Below are 17,839 nucleotides of genomic sequence, written 5' to 3'. Positions count from 1 at the left end.
AAAGATTAGGAGGAACGTTTATACTATTATCTTGCAAACAACTCTACAAAAGAGTTCTGAGACTTGCAGTCGATTGGTTTCCTTCGTTCCTGACAGCACCCCAAATCTAATGCATCTATCTTCACTTGGTACTGTTTGGTAATTGCAAAACGTTTCCAGATCCCTAAAAATATCACAAGCAACAGTACTCATAAAAGTATTCTCGTTTTCTTGTAAATTTTTAACCCCAGAGTTCGGTGACTTTAGAATCTCATTGCACTTACCTCTCAGCGAATATGTGAAGTCAAATGACAGTTCGTGAATTCCTAGAATAAAGAAAGTGTAAGATAATATGGAACTATCGTCGTATTTAAAAAAAAAACACTAATTCTTATTAGGAATAATATAATGATACTATACCACTTGTTCTTCACACAAAACATGGTCTTCGCAAATATTGCAATAGCTTCTGGCCCGCAACTCAGATCCTTTCTTCGCTTGTCTTTCAAATTTCTCTCTTCCATCACATTGTAAGGTAACACTGAGGAACAAAATTACCTGTGAAGAATAAAATTACATGTAAAAAAATGAACGTTTAGTGAACACAAATAAGATATTTTATAATTTCTACTAACGTGATTCCATGATTACAATTAATAAATAACATCTAACTGCACAAGCTTCTTATAGTATCTTACAAAAGAAGTATGCTTGTCTTAACGATGAACGGTCATTAGCTCTTTAACCACATTTGTTTTCAACAAGTGACAACTTTGACAGATCTTATTGCATTTTCGTGAATTCCTGTAGTAGATAGAATACGTACGCTTATCACTATGTTAGCTTTGCTTGGAGTGTAACTTTCCTCTGCAACACTTACAACTGATAACTATTGGCTTAGTTTAACTGCGTAAATTGCAGTTATGTAAATAATAATATAAAATAACTCTCATACCTTTGTCTAAACTTGTTTCCTATTTTCTTGTAGTGACTGGGAGGGGTAAATAATCAATTGAAAATACAGATAATTAGATTAATTGAAATGAATCACCGACAAAGGCTTCGCAGTTGCCAGAAATATTTACACTTATCATTCTTTTAGATTCACATTCAGCTAAATAACAGTCAATGAATAGCCAACGTCAATTGACGATGAGATTTTGGTCTTACCTTTTTTCTTCGAACAACTTCCATAGCTGCCAACATGATGGTACCATCCTATCTTTCATATAATCGTCACAACCCAAATTTAACTGTGATTATCCTTTCTAATTATCCACGCTTGGAGAATTTGCCTTTTTAATTACTATTAATTCATATTTAACAACTACTCTCTTCTAAATGTTTTGATAAACCTAGTACCGAATAGTAGGGTGGTGGCACTTGGTGGAATTTTTTGTACCAGATGTCCAATAATTTTTGTAACCAAATCAAGTAACTTTTTGTAGCCTTTTATGACCACTTTTTTACAGAAAAGGAAGAGTACGAATACATTATCCATTTTCTTTTATGATCACTTGCTGTACCAGTCCGGTTCCGGAGCAGTCTACTCAACGCTATGAACAGCAGCCTTTTACGACCGCTTTTTTTAAAGACTATGGCACACTTAGTTATTACAGTAAAGCAGAGAATAAAAAATAAACACATACGCATGCGCAGAAACATTACAGTTCCAACTACAAACAACAGCAAGACTATCGACATAGCAGAACAACCATGCAACTGCCGGTAGTATTTTTTCACACATTATATAACAACAGGGGTATACTTGTTCTATTTTTGGTGCAAATAAAAGACGATGGCAACATAGTAGGGCAGAGATTTTAAAAAATAACACCATTTAACAATATAGCACAAGTCTGGTTATTCACACACACACACTTTAAGGAGCACTTGATGGCGCATGCGCAGTAATATTACAGTTCCAATTTAGTAGAAATTCCACGTATGCACAGAAAAAGTACATTTCCGGTTCTGACTCCTGTTCCAGTTCCGGTGGAACAGCAGCAGCAGCAGACTACGAACATAGAAGAGCCAATAAAAGAGAATGATCAACTTTTCAACACCTATGTAACATTACAACATTTTAACCCTTGCATGCAGATTTTATAATGCTACACTATATTTTCTCATGGACCTATTTTCCAGCCCCAAAACCTAGTTCTCTTTTCCAATCCCTATTTAACAGAGCATATATTCTACCGCATATGTAACATAGCAGAGGTGAACTTGTTCTCTTTTAAGACAGTCAAAATTTAGGTCTCAAAGTTCTATTTGGCAACGAGTGACAGATCTGGGTCCCTCAAATTTGTGCTCGGCGTATATGACATCGGTATTAATTTGGTGGAGTTGAATTGGAAATCTCAAAAATCGTGACCGAAAGTGGGGTTTTATGGGTAAGATGACCTCGTAGCGACTCGGCGGTTTTAGATTTGTTATCGGAATATATGACATCGGTATTGATCTGGTAGTGTCGAATTCGAAATAGTAAAAAAAAATCGTAACCAAAAGTGGGGTTTTATGGGTCAAGATGACCTCGTATTGATCGACAGTTTCGGATTCGTGATCAACGTATATAACAACATTATTAATCGGGTTGTATCGAACTCGAAATTTCAAAAATCGTGACTAGAAGTGAGGTTTTATGGGTCAGGATGACCTCGTGGCGACTAGGCGGCTCCAGATTCGTAATCAACGCACCTAGATACATAAAAAGAAATGATTTTCTAGAAATTTAAAGGTCAAAGTCCTATTTGGCGGCGAGTGGCAGAGGGGCCCATAATTGTTCTACAGAATAAAACCAGATGTCTCTAACTGCTGACCCGCTAATGCGAGTCTTATGTCCTACATTTTTAAATTTAATACACTTGATTTTCCATATAAACAAAGATGCCATAGTTTTGTTAGTGAAGAGGGGATAAATGTAACGAGCGTTTTGTGACTATATGTAATTATAAATCAGACCTGAAGATTGTAAGGCACATTAGAAAATTTAAAAAAATCTAAACAAAAGTGCAGTTACACAGAATAGAATATTAGCTTTAGGTCCTTTAATTCAGGATAATTGTTCAGAATGGGAATCTAGCTCTACTAAATCGGGGGAATTATTTTTAATGTTATTATTTCAAAAATGACGTGAATTTTATATCATATCGAAAAGTAAATAATTTCTCATCTAAAGTTAAAATGCCAAATACAAATGCGTTAACTAAGGTTTAAATAGTAATTAATTATGTAATAAGAAAAGAAGGTAATTCTTACTGTATGATTTATGTATGGTCCAATAGAGTTGAATACAAAATCTAAGCAAGTGAGTTTTCGATACAACTGATAGAAATTGAATTATAACAAACTTCAAAATAGATACAAAAATATTAACATTACATAAGAAATATATATATATATATAAAGAACTTACCAATTTACTGTATAAATTGAATAATAGGAGATCTTCCAAAATTCAACAACGAAATACACCACCTTAAATGACCGATTATCACATGTTGATCACAATCAAAATGGTCAAGAGTAATGAAACTTACGTCGAAATCCTTTTTCTTACTCAAACACACTTCACGATAAGAAGATATATATATATATATACTAACTTTCATATAAGGATTTGCTCTATATAACTATTCTGGTAATAACTTCACGATTAATTATACTTGGAATTCTCAAACATTGTAAAGACATTTTCTCCGCCGATTTTTACTTCACTTATTAGGTGATGTTGCACCTTACCCTTCCGAACTATTATATTTAGCCCAACCCCGAGCTTTCAAACGTAGAACGAGTAGTTCCAAAAATGACCGTTGGCGCTGACCATCAAGCATACGGAGAACGATACTAAGCTTCCTCTCGACAGTAGCTGAAAGCACTACAGGGTAGAAAACTAAACCAAATTATCCGGACTCTCGAGAGACCTTCCTTTTTTAACTACGGAATAGAGATTTAGATCTCTAACCGTTACACACATCCCTTCGTCCATTTAAAAAAATGGAATATTTTTTATAATAATAATCTAGCTTTTTAAGTCTAATGTCATTAATGTATAACAACCTGTAAGCTAAATGCTATTATGAAGTTATATTGTTGTCAAATAATTGTTAATTACTATTAACTACTATAAACTAACCCAACTAAGAAAACCAAAGGAAATTAAATAAAATTAAATGCAAAACTTAAACACAATAGAACTAAAGAAAATTCCCAAATAATAACTACGTAAAATAATAATTATTCTACTGTATGACAACAACATACATTCATAAATTAGAAGTGCATAACCAAACTACATATCCAAAATTGTAGAAAATCTGCTCCATATTATATATATATATATATATATATATATATATATATATATATATATATATATATATATATTGATCTCCTATTTTACAATAAATAAGAAGCTGAATAATATGGAATATAAATATATAGAATTTTATCATCATATAAAACTAAACATATACGTATGTCATCCCAACACCTGACAATTTTAATTCTTTCCATTATTTCAAATCTATATATGTGTGAGTATTTATAGTTATTTTGATAGTAGATTTCTTCAGGTATTTCCAATTTCTCAATGACTAGATGATAAATTATGATCGTGATGAGCTCATTCATTCCATAACATTCACATAATGAGGCCAAATACATAAATATGGAATAGTCGAACCAGCGACTTTACATCTTCCAACTTACATTAAGATCTTTGTTATTCCTGAAAATAAAAGTAGTTTAGTATATGTGTACACATTAATTTAAATTTTTACAACTTAGAAACATACAAATGATAACAATCGTACTACAATACCTAATGACTGAGTTCCGGAACAATACAAATAAATAACATTTATACAAGAATGATATCAATGATTTGTCTATATACATATGTAAAAATGAACTATGAAATTATGATGTATTTATATAGAAATATCTACCGATACCATCAATTTACATTGTTATCTCACTATAACAATTTACAGATTTGTAAACACATATCTCTATGATCGTGGTACCCTAAATTTCTTTGTTAAAGAGACGTGACATTTCCTAATATCGCGCTCGTCCGAATCATTTTGTACCTGGACGGTATTTTTCGTTAACAGCTTAATAACAGTGTATGGCCCTAGCCACCGATGACATAAGCTTTTCGTAACCTTATCTGCAAGGGAAGATTGGAATTGTGACTTAATTAATAATTTATCTCCCACTTGATATGATAACACTACTCTGTTTTTGTCGTATAACTTCTTTCTACGCAGCCATGCTCGTTCCATATTCCGCAAGGCATTCAACCAGATATCAGATCCCTGTGTCGAACATCAGATGAATCTACATTCCACTTCACATCTAGCGGATCAAACGCTGGATATGTATATACTAAATCCATCAGACTGTGTTTATGTTCTGAGTGGACAGACGTATTCAGAGAAAATTCAATTTCATGAATGCCTTTGTCCCAATGATGTTGCTTCGTTGCAAAGTATGCTTTCAAAGAGTCCTTGATAACTCGTATGTAACGTTCACTTGAGTTACTTCCACTGTGGTACGGTGCTATTCTAATATCCCTGATACCGTTTGCATACAAGAAATCCTGGAATATTGCTGATACAAACATAGAGTGATTGTCATGGCATAAGGCGTGCATAAATCCATGACGACACATCAACTTGTATAGCTTATTAATGATAACCTGGCTAGATAAGATTCTAAAAGGTTCTAAGAAAATTCTTTTCGTAAAAGAATCTACAACAATTAAACAAAAACGGCCCGAACTGGACTTACGAGTGGTCCAATGACGTCACAGGACCATCTTCCGTTTGGAAACGTCTCATATGTTGATACCAACTGTCCCATAGGTTTAGTATTCTTACTTTTGGACTTCTGGCACTCAATACAAGAAGTCACATAATCTCGAATTTCTGCTATCATTTCTGGCCACGTATATCTCGCACAGATCTTAGAAGCACATTTGGAAAAACCCAAGTGCGCCCCAGGAAGGATATAAGAGTGGTAGAATTCAATGATGTTTCTTGATAAACTCCTGGGCAAACAAATTTTGTAAGGGTTCTTCAAAGCTTTAGTACGCTTGCATAGGATATCCTTCACAAGTCTATATCCCTGAACCTCCTCTCTATTTTTCAACCTAGCAATTATAGGCCTCAATTCGGGATCCTTTTCCTGATGATCCTTAATAGAAAGTTGTGCATAAGGCATATTCCATATATTCACCATAAATAAGTTAATGACCTCTTCATCTAATGAGGGGTCTTCATTAAAATCTTCGAAATCTTCTATATTGTGTAAACGTGATAAGAAATCTGCAGGTACATTTAAGGACGAAGGTACACTCTTAACTGTAAAGTTAAATTCAAAAAGCCTATATAATAAATTACCATATCTCTTAACTCTTTTCAAGTTTCTAAGAGCATAAGCTAGACCCAAATTATCGTTCTCAACTCAAAGGGTTGATGTAAAAATGTACGAAAACGTTCCATGGTTTCTAAAGCTGCAGTGAGTTCAAGAACAAAGATTGGCTTGTTTACATCATACTTTTTAAGCTTCCGAGAATAAAAACTTACAGGAACTAATCTATTTTCGGCACCTAATTGTGAGATAGCGCCTCCTATTGAATGACTTGAGGCATCACTTGAGATAACGAAAGGCTTATTTAGATCCGGTAATTTCAATATTACATGACTTTCAAAACATTCTTTCAATCTCTTAAGAGCTACATCTTGTTCTTCTTTCCACTCAAAGGGAACCTTAGGAGAACGTAGACGACTAATTGGCTCTAAAATTTCTTGAAAATCTGGTATATACCTACTATAATATTGAGCAAAACTACACAAGGCAATCACAGCGCGCCTATTTTTAGGTTTTGGTAGTTTCCTTATTACTTCTAATCGAGCAGGATCTAAATACACTTTAGCATTTTCTATTATTTGACCTAAATAAGAAATCCGTCGTTGAAAGAAACAACACTTATCTACTGACAACGTTAATCCACTCTGAGCAAGTTTACTCAGGACTAAATCTAATGTTTTCATATGTGAAGGGATATCGGAACTGGCAATTACTACATCATCTGCATAACAACTTACTTCTAGATCTTTCAGAGGATACAAAATATCTGTTATCAATTTACTAAGTAGAAAAGATCCAGAGGCAATGCCAAATGGAACATACTTAAACTCAAATAATCCTCTACGCGTGAGGAATGCAGTATATTTATATCAGTCTGGACCTAATCTTATAGTGTGATAAGCTTTCTTTATATCTATTCTAGATAGCACAACACCTTCAGATAATTCTGCTAAGACATCTTCAATACGTGGTGTATATTGAGTATTGACTATTAGTTCTTTATTCAGATCAGCATAGTTGACAACTAACCTCTTAGAACCATCCCTATTTCCCACTAAGAAGCATGGGAAAGCATACTCACTTGAACTAGGTTGAATGATATTTTGTTCCAATAGTGAATCTAATATTTTGTCTAACTCTCTTTGTGCAATCCTGAACATCGGATATGCCTTATGTCTAATTGGTTTATAATCTTTAAGTTGTATATTATATTGAAAATTAGGAACTTCTCCTACTCTATTACAAAATACACTAGGATACTTTATACTTAACTTTTTTATATATTCATCCAAACTAGGATCTTGTTCTAGGAGAATTGGATCCACTGTCATAGCTGGTTGTCGGTCATCGTTCTCCAGGACCTGGAACATTTGGGATGAACACTCAGAATCATTTGTACTGGCAGAAGTATCTAAGTTCAGCTTGGCTGGACTACCGGGAACACTGCTTGGCTTAGTCTCCATCCATATTTCCTGCCTTCCAAATAGCTGACTGGAACCTTGGACTGGACTGGCACCATTATCGAAAACCGCTTCATCATTTCCACCACTAGTTCTGCTATCATTTGTAGGATCGAGGCATCTATTTTCATTGGACCTAAATTGGAATCTCGGATGATGAAGATTTAAATTAAATGGATCATTATTATTGTCAATACACGATGCTGAGTTCGAAAAAGACGCATGTTTGATAAGAGGTTGAAGTTCCAAATCACCATCATTATTTAATCAAGAAATCTTCAAATATTTAGAGTTGGAAACACTACACTTCAGAGTAGCAGAAGGATGATTAAAATCTATCAGATTTTTATTACACAAAGAAGTTTATGTTCTTCTCTTGAATCATTATCGCTGGTGTTTTCTTGCACGAAGATGGCAACACTATTACTCTTTGAACATGATGGGAGAACATCATGTTCGGATGTTAACTTATGTTCATGCACATCTCTGGATTGTTTAAGTTCCAAGTGTAGACGTGGATTTTCATTGACACTAAGAAAAGGATTAAGTCTGTCAACACTGTGTACCGAACCTAAGGTATGGTCTAAGTCCCCAACCTTCGAAGAAGTTCGATGAATAAAAGAAGTCCGAAAATTGTTTGTACCATTCTCAACTAATGTTGTATTCTCTATAGAACTGGCAACACTGCAGTCACTCTGGACTGTAACTCCAGATGTAGCATCTCTTCCCTCCCATAAACCTGTGCATCTCATTGATTGATGATCACTATGTCCACTTGGAGAAGGTAACACCCAACTACTAGAAGATGTTCTCGGTTTATCTAATGAAGGATGCTGTCCTCTCATCTGTTGATAGTTGGATGCTGGATGGGCCACTGATGAAGTTAGATCACTATTGATGTGCAGATGTGATGGACCACTGATCCCATCATGAGTACGCAAGATCTTCTTTATATGAGACACTCGTGATTCTCTATCTGATGTGGCAACCCTGTGCTCCATAGACCTATCAACGTGACTATAATAAAGATTAGAGGGATGAGGAATATCTTTATTAAAGGGATCTGAGGATTGCAGATCTCTGGATGCAAGATGTATCTGCTATCCATTCGGCTCCATCTCCCTCTAGGGGTGCACTCAGAGGAACCTACCTTAACGGTGCCCCTTACATCATCTTCCTTCCCTAAACACACATATTTATCTTGAATATTCATTAACTCAGAATTCATAAATATATTTGAAATGTTAACACTGTCACTGAATGTTACTTGTTCCGCACTTTGAGAAACACTATCAATGCCATGTGAATTGCCCGAAGACGAGTTTTCCTTACACTCATACCGTAAAGGTATATTCACTTTTTCCAAGATATAACTGATTGTTTTCAATATCTATTCGCGCCTTTAGCATTTTCAATTCGTTTATGCCTATCAAAAATATAGGTTTAAGTTCAGGTACTAAATAAAATTTGAGTCTATATACTTTCTGATATAATCTCACTGGTAACCACACCACGCTGTCTAACTTAATTTTCGTGTTTCCTACAACAACAGCAATAAATTTTTCTGTGAATATCTTAACCGGTCTTTTCAAAGATCTACTCCATTTTAAAAAGCTCTCTTTATTTACTAGCGAAGCGGAAGCACAACTATCGATGGCGCCACAATTCTGCGCACCTAAAATGTAACCTGTTATAAAAGCCGCCACTAGTTTTCTTGAGTGCGATGTCAGGACACAATTTGCATTATGTTTTTGGCTTATATTGTTCTCTGTACTAACTTCTGGCTCTATTGTCAAGGATTGAGATCGAACTGAGGTCCTGTCAGTTTTGAAGCTAGAACCTTGCCCACTCGCATATTTCTGTCTATCATTATTATTAGTCGTAGCTCTATTAATACTAACGAATCTACGTCGTAGATCACACTGAGCTACCAGATGCGGACCTAAACATTCAAAACACCGCGGTGTTGTTTTCTTCCCTCGAATTGTAAAGTTCGACCTTTCACGCCTGGCACCTACCAACGAATTATACATGTCAACATTACGCTGGTGAACGCTGTATTTCTTTAATTCCTCCACGAATACTGGTAAAGATGAGGGTATATTATATCGAAAAACCTCATATCTGACTACTGGGTTCAAACCCCGCAACAATATGTCTCTCAATTTATCGTCCTGCATACCGCAATAACAAATCGTAAAACTGTCTATCACTTTGTTTACGTATTGTAGCATGCTCAGCTACATTGAGTTGGAGCTGCCTGTATTTTTGGAACACTCTGTATATGCTGGTCTCTGGAAGTGAAACGAAAATATGGACTATGACAAGAATATGAAAGAAAGAAAGAAAAATGTATTATATCTGATTGTATAAGTTACTCCTATTTTTGTATTTTCCTCGATTAAGAGAATCTATTGTGTTTACTTTTTTTTTAAAAAAAAAAAAGAAAAAGAGTAAAATTGTAGGTAATGAGAATAAGAGCGAAGGTTGTAGAAGCGAGTTTGTTTGCAACAAACTCAAGGTTAAATCTCGTGACGTAATGTCTGATCGTTTGCGCGTAGACAGCTGCCTCGCTCGTGAGCGAAAGCCGTGAGCCAGGTTAGTTGCTGCGCTGAATGTCTATCTGGAATGTCCATCTGGATTGTTCTTCTGGAAGTACCTGACTGTTGTATTTGGTCGAATGTTAACGGAGGACGGAGGAATAGAAAGTTTGAAGTTGAATTTTTCTTCGTTTGAATTAACGGGTCGGAATAATACGAAGTTATTATTAAATTCGGTTTGGCGTTTTCTAAAATCTTCAGATTTCCTACCAAGTTTTCTTCTATTAACTGCATAATTGGGAACAGTAGAATCGAGTAGAGGTGATTGAGGACAGACGATCCCAGTGACCGATTAGAGCAGTTTGAAAATTGGTAAGTACAAACCTAGCTGTAGTTTCTAGAACCTAAACCCCAGATAACCTTGGTTTGATTAATTAACTAACAATTTGACTAATACTTTTTCCTGCTAACAGTAGAAGTAGCTATTAGACTATTAATTATTAGATTTTTAACTTGGTATGAAAATAATTCGTAATTTGATATCTAAAGGAATATTGCATTTAGCGTCCCATTAATCTTTTGATATTTCTATTTGAGAGATTGATTTCGACGTCGACTTAAATTTTTCTTGTTTCTTGTTTTGATAGTTTAATAGTTTTCGCGTTATATTGTATTAAAAATTGTTTGATCGAGTCGCGGTCGCTTTTGACTAAGTTTCGACACTTTCTATTCCGAGTAAATTTTATTAACTTTTGAAATTGTTAATAGCGTTAGAATTGTTCTTGTTTGGAATTATTCATTTTATCAAAGTATATTTAACTATTTTTCAAGTAACTTTCACCTATTATTCAGTTGCAATTAGATTACTTTTTCACTCTTCATATTAAGAAGCTCATTCACAGAATTAAAATTGTTGTTGTTAATTTGTATTCATTTCCTTGATATTTGATTATTTGTAATAAAAAGCCAATTGAATATTTTCTTTTATTTAAAATAATATTTAATATTTGTAATCTTGATAACCTTGCATTTCGTTTGAGAGATTTGAAGCCTGCATTACTTGGGGGATTTTTTTTTTATTATGCCAGATATCAGAACCGTGTCAAATGATAGTTTGGCTAAACTTAATCACTGCTTATTTGTATTAAATAGAATTAAGGTGGGTGTCAAGCAATCCTCGGCACAAGGTTCGTTACAAGTTCAGCGCAGCAACTCACCTCTTGTTTGATGAGGCATCTTTCCCTGAAATTTGTAAGGCATTTAAATTTTTTCATTTTTTTTAAAAATTGTTTGTTAAAATTAGGGTAACGACTACTACTGTTTTGGTATATTAATGCTATATATGCTAAAGCGTGAAAAATTCCAGAGAGCGAGGAAACAAAATACGATTGAATTGTGTATATTTAGAACCCTGGGGATAGTTTCTGTAGTATCTCGTATTTTGCTTAGATTTAGTGGTAGTTTGCTTTGTTAATAGTATATGTTTAATAATTTTGCTGTTTTTTGTATTTTGCTAGTTATACTTTGTAATTTATATGGAATGAAAATGTCGGAGGAGTACGTTAGCATAAACATGTCCGAGGTAGATTCGAGTTTCGATTGGAATACAATTGATCAAACTGGATTTGACGATAGTATTTTTGATAGATCGACAATGAGTTTAACGCCACCGCTTAGAGATTCATTGTTATTTTTTAATTCAAGAGAAAATAGAGAAATGCTGAATAGCCCGAGTGAAAATGTAGAAGGAGATAGAAGTCAGCGGAATTTGTTTGGTAGGGCAAATAGTTCCAGTTTAGAGAATCCTTTTAGTAGAAACTTTAGTTGTTTAGCACAACCTCCTTCAACTGTCCATAGATCCTTTGAAAGAAATAGTTTTCATTCTGGAGGAAATTTGTTTTTGAATGAGCCAGAAGTAGGACAAGCCCCCTCAAATGAGTATTTTGATAATGCCCCATTAGGAAGTGATAGTAATTTAAATCTTTTGGGAAAAGTTTGTTCGAGTGTTAGCAATATAGCTAATAGGCAGGTAGGATTTAACTTACCATCTGAGAGTTCTCAACCTGTGGGCCAGAGTAAGGGATGTGATAAATATCAACGTTTAGGACAGTATTACAGGAGAGTTTCAGCAATAAAAAATTCTACTCCAGTTAATCTGTATAGTAGAGGAAATCCTATATTAATAAATAAAAGTAATCAACAGATGTGTGAGGGTAGTTCAAAAAGAAAAGAGCATTTAGGGGAATTAAATCCTAAACCGCCTCCTATGTTGTTTTCTGGCAATTATTGCGATCAATTTATTTTTCAAAAAATTGCTGAATTGTTGGATCAGAAATTTAAAAATTTTAGGAAGATTGATGGAAAAAATAGTTACATTATTTTTGATTTGTTGGTCAACTTAGAGCAAATCATTGAAAGTACTAGTTTTCCTTTGAATGCTATTTATAGTACCTTGTTATCTAAAAGTGAAGGAGAATTTCTGGATGAAATTCAGCGAGCTATTTATTTGAATATTTCTTGGCCGCGATTCAAGAAGTTAATTTTTGAGAAATTTATCACTAATTCAGTTAAGCATGCGTTAATATCAGAAAGGTTATTTAGGAAGCAAAGGTTAACTGAATCTGTTGATCAGTATATTAATGATATTTATTATACTGCTTTGATCTTGGATTGTTATGGTGATGAAGAACAATTGATTCGTATCATGCTTGATGGCATGAATCCCGCGGTGAGATTTAAAATGTTTGGTCTTTCTATTCCTAGGAATTTAGAAGAACTTAGAAGAATTTCTTTAGAGTTTTCTAAAATCTTTCGAGATCAGGTTGAATATAATAAAAGAATCGGAAATAAGTCATCGGGTACTTCAATTGCTTTGGTAAAGAAAAATGATAGAGAGTACCATTCTAAAGAATTGAATGTAAATAGACAAAAAATTGAATCATGTGATTTTGGTAAAAGTAATTCAAAAAATTTGCGACGATCAATGAATTCTAATGCGGGTTCGGAAAAACAGAATATTGTACCTTCGCAATTAGACGGAACAGTAGCTACCTTTGTAAATGTTCGCGTTAATAATGAGTTAATTCGTGCTTGTTTAGATAGCGGGTCGTCTTATAATTTACTTACGTTATCGGTAGTTGAACGTTGTGGGGTCGTGCATTATCTTGAGGAAACCACTCCGATTGTAATTCGTGCACCTTTGGGATCATTTTATGAATCAAGTAAGGAGATTAAGCTCACTCTAAATTTTTCCGGTTGGTTCGAGCGAGTTAGTTTTCTAGTAGTGAATGATTTGCCGTGCGATTGCCTTCTGGGAACTCCATTTTTGAAAAGTACCTCTTCGAGTGTGGACTTTGTTCGTGGAAGATTGAATTTGCGTAATAATCGCAAATCAGTTATCCTGTATTTTAGAGACGATACATTATCCATTCAGAATTCGACTTCAGGATTTAAGTCAGTTGATCGTGTTGACCATCAAGGTGGAAGTGTAGGTTGGAAAGAACTTAAACCTAAGAAATCGATTTCGTTGTTTTTTCGAGATGATTCGTCACTAAGAAACGGACTTAGATCGGGGTACTCGGTTGGCCAATCAAGATCATATGGGAATTTGGAAAGGAGTCAGACAGTTCATCATGGCAGAAGATCATTGGATGTTGGGGTCCAATGTGATATAGAATTATCAACCATTGAGCGGCAACTATTGGAAACACCTAGTTTAGCACAACTTGAAGAAATTCATCGTGTTTTTGGATTGAAACAACCCGAACAAAAAGAGACTTTAATTGGACACTCTGTAGATTCCAATTATGTGAATTTAACTGGATCAGTTCAGAATAATGGTTCTTCACATGATTTGAGAAATAGCCAACGTAGACCCGATTATCTTCAGTTTTTGGGGAAAAAATCTGATGGAGATGCGAATTTGAGATCGTTTCCTTCCACATCTTTGCATCAAGGAGAGTTGGATAAGAAGTTTGGATCTGCACCCAATAATGGAAATGGTGATAAAATGGAGATTGATGTGAAGAAGAAAAAGAAGAGAAAGAAGAGGAAAATGAAGAGTCGACGAGTTTTGAATAATAATGCTACCTCTTCTGAACTTAGACAGAAATCAGTGGAACGATGTGTGGGAGGAAAGGAAGACTGTGTTGCAGCGGTTCATATGAACTTCTGTGATAGTGATTCGGCAGCTTCAGATATGGATTTAGAGCAGTCTAATAAATTCTATGAATTAGTAAAAAAAATAAAAAACAATTAATAGATCCTGAGGATAATTTGCAAACGGAGTCGTTTTCAAAAGACACTTCTAATGATATATTGAGAGATTCGGGTTCGGATTTTCAATATAAAGATAAAGATATTTTAGAATTCATTGATGGTCTTCGTACTGAATTTTCTGATGTTATTACGGAAAAAATAGGATGTTGTCAAGGCTTTGAAGCTAAACTTTATTTAAAAGAACAAAAACCATTTAAGGAGCATCCATTTCCGATTCCTAAAAACAAAGAAAAAATTTTTTATGATTGTATCGATGACCTTGTGTCTCAGGGTATTTTGACTGAAGTAGATCATTCAGATTACGGAAGTAGTTGCTTCTTAGTACGAAATAAGAATGGTTCACATCGCATTGTAGGTAACTTCTGTAAGGCGAATTCCTTGATTAAGGATGACGTGTATCCTGCGCCTAATTTAGAAGAGTGTTTAACGAGTTTAGCGGGTAAGAAATTCTTTACGAGCCTAGACCTTACCAAAGCATATTTCCAGTTGAAACTGGAAAAGGGATCACGCGAAATAACCACTATTGTTACCCCACGTGGTAGCTTTCAGTATACGAGGGTACCAGTCGGTATAAAGACTGGAAGTTGTATTTTAGCGAGGGTAATTGATAAAATTCTTGGTGATTTGAAGGATCTAGGCGTAAAAACTTATTTTGATGATATTTTAATATGTACATCTGATGTAGAATCACATAAAAAAGTTTTGAAAATGGTCCTCGAAAGATTGAGAAAATATGGAATTACTGTTTCCCCAGATAAGAGTGCTTTCTTTTATAAAAAGATAAAATACTTAGGATTTGTAACTGATGGGGATACTATCGAAATTGATCCATCAAGGGTTGAAGCTATTAAGAAAATCCCTCCACCTAGAAATAGGCGCGGAGTACAAAAAATTTGTGGATTGTTTTCTTATTATGCTCGATTTCGTAGTGGTCTTCAGGAGTTGATGGGTCCATTAAGCGAGTTAAAATCAACAAAAAGGAAATTCGAATGGACCATCGAGCATCAGAAAACTTTGAATAAATTAAAGCAGGAATTATTAGATAATGTTATATTAAGGACTCCTGATCTGTCCAAGAAGTTTTTCATCCATGTTGACGGGGGAGGAAAAGCGATTGGAGCTTGTTTAAGTCAAATGGATGAGAATAATAATCTTATTCCTGTATCGTACTTTAGTAAAAAGTTGACGGAAGCTGACCGACACAGGAGCATTTATGAGATCGAGTTCATCAGTCTCGTTAAAGCAATTTATAGGTTTCGCCACTATTTGATTAATGAGTTTGTGGTCTTTACCGACAATAAGGCGTTATCCTGGATTTTGGGTAATTCTAAGAGATTGTTAAAATATGGTCCTTTAGTCGAGACTTTGTGTCAATTCTCATTTACTATCCAACATGTTAGGTCCCAAAATAACGTAGTTGCAGATTTCCTGACACGGATGTATGATCCATTTGAATTTGTGCAAGTGGACGGACCTGTGGGTATGGCTATAATGAAAAAGAATTTTAAAATGGCAAATTCTTGGCAATTGCCTATGGTGAAAGAGCCCTTATCGGAGTTACAAAAAGAAGATCCTGAGTTGAGAAATATTATAGAAAGGTTGGAATATGGTGAGAACATTCGAAATTATGTTTTAAATAATGGCATATTAATGAAAAAGAGTAAAGCCTTAAACCTTCCTTTTAAAATAGTAATTCCGAAGAATTTGCAGAAATTAGTGATCGAGTTCTTTCACGATCACGAATTGACAGGTGGTCATACCGGGACTTTTCGTACTTTAAAGAAAATAATGCGACGCTACACGTGGGACTCGGTAGTAAATGACGTTAAGGACTATGTCAGAACTTGTAAAACCTGTCAATTAGTCAAAGAAAACAACAAAAAGAAAATGGGTCCATTAATATCAAAATTTTCAACAAGAGTTGGACAGAATGTAATGGTCGATATAATAGGACCTTTGCCGACCTCTAATTCCTTTAAATTCATATTAATTGGGGTGGATAATGCTTCGAGATTTGTTTTTCTCGAAAAATTAAGAACATTGAATTCTACTGTTATTTGTAACAGGTTAATGGATGTTTTTAGTAGGCTGGGAATTCCGGAATCCTTGTCTCCTGATAATGCATCAGTTTTTATATCTGCCCATTTTAGATCCTTTCTATTTGGGCTAGGAATAGAACATATTAGGATTAGTCCATACCATGCTGAGGCTAACTTGGCGGAAAGATTCATAAAAATTTTGAAGGCGTCATTAAGAGCTTATTGTGCTGAAAAACAACAACAGTGGTCTAATTTTGTACCTGTGTTACAATATACGCTAAATATATGCGAGCATTCTGGTCTCAAATCGATTCCATACGAATTATATTTTGGACGTCCCTTGAACACCCCATTAGAATTAAAATGGAAGATTTGCGATCAAGAATTGTTCAAGCATAAGAATGCTGACGTATGGCACAATGCTCTTGAGAATATGGAAAAGGCATGGTTAAAGAGGAAATCTTTATTATCCAAAATTAGAGGTCCAGTTGTAGTTTCTGTCAATGACCAAGTATTGGTAAAGTCTCATGTTAAATCCTCTCTAGCTGATAAAGTAGCAAAATCATTGAGTTTTAAGTGGGATGGACCCTTTATTATTCGGAGGTTTTTGACCCCTAATACATTATTGATATCTGATGCTGATGATTCTCGAGACTCATATAAGCGAGTTCATGTGTCGGATGTTAAGAAGTTTTTCCCTAGAAGAAATGTTTAATTACAATCTCTGAAAATTCAATCAGATGATTTTTCTCGTCGCTTTCTGGAAAAAGGAATTACAGTAATGGTAAGATTAAAATGTAAAGGGAGTAAGATGTCTTTGATCAGATCATATTTTAATTTGTTGTAATTTGATATATTTTGTATGAAATTGTATATAAATTTTTAATGTGTTAATTAAAAATTTTAAAATTGTTAAAAAGATCATGATCTTAATGATTTTTTTTAAATTTACTGAGACATTTAAAGTTAAATATTTTGGAAAGAAAACTTTTAAAATTTGCGATATTAAATAATTAAAAAATAATTTGAAATTTCTAGTAACTTTGAGAATGGTTTTTATTTGGAGTGAAATTTAAATTGTGATTTGTGAATTGTTTCAAATGTAATTAAAGGAGAGTGTTTCATTATATTAATGTCTATTTTTGTTATGAAATTTTTTTGT

At 34.3% G+C, this 17,839-nt stretch overlaps 1 protein-coding gene across 3 annotated transcripts in view; it reads right to left on the bottom strand.

Moving 5' to 3' along the window:
- Nucleotides 1-17,839, bottom strand: part of LOC145667935 (venom allergen 5-like) — a 79,883-nt gene that overhangs the window by 47,413 nt on the left and 14,631 nt on the right. For all 3 annotated transcript variants that reach the window (XM_081735364.1, XM_081735360.1, XM_081735368.1), the window contains exon 2: nt 400-537. In XM_081735364.1, the coding sequence (XP_081591490.1) occupies nt 400-537 (138 nt within the window). The remainder of the gene's footprint in view (nt 1-399; nt 538-17,839) is intronic.

The sequence above is a fragment of the Thermobia domestica genome, chromosome 1 (assembly GCF_964235325.1).
Source record: "Thermobia domestica chromosome 1, izTheDome1.hap1.1, whole genome shotgun sequence".
Taxonomy (NCBI): domain Eukaryota; kingdom Metazoa; phylum Arthropoda; class Insecta; order Zygentoma; family Lepismatidae; genus Thermobia; species Thermobia domestica.
This window is presented reverse-complemented; position numbering and strand designations above follow the sequence as displayed.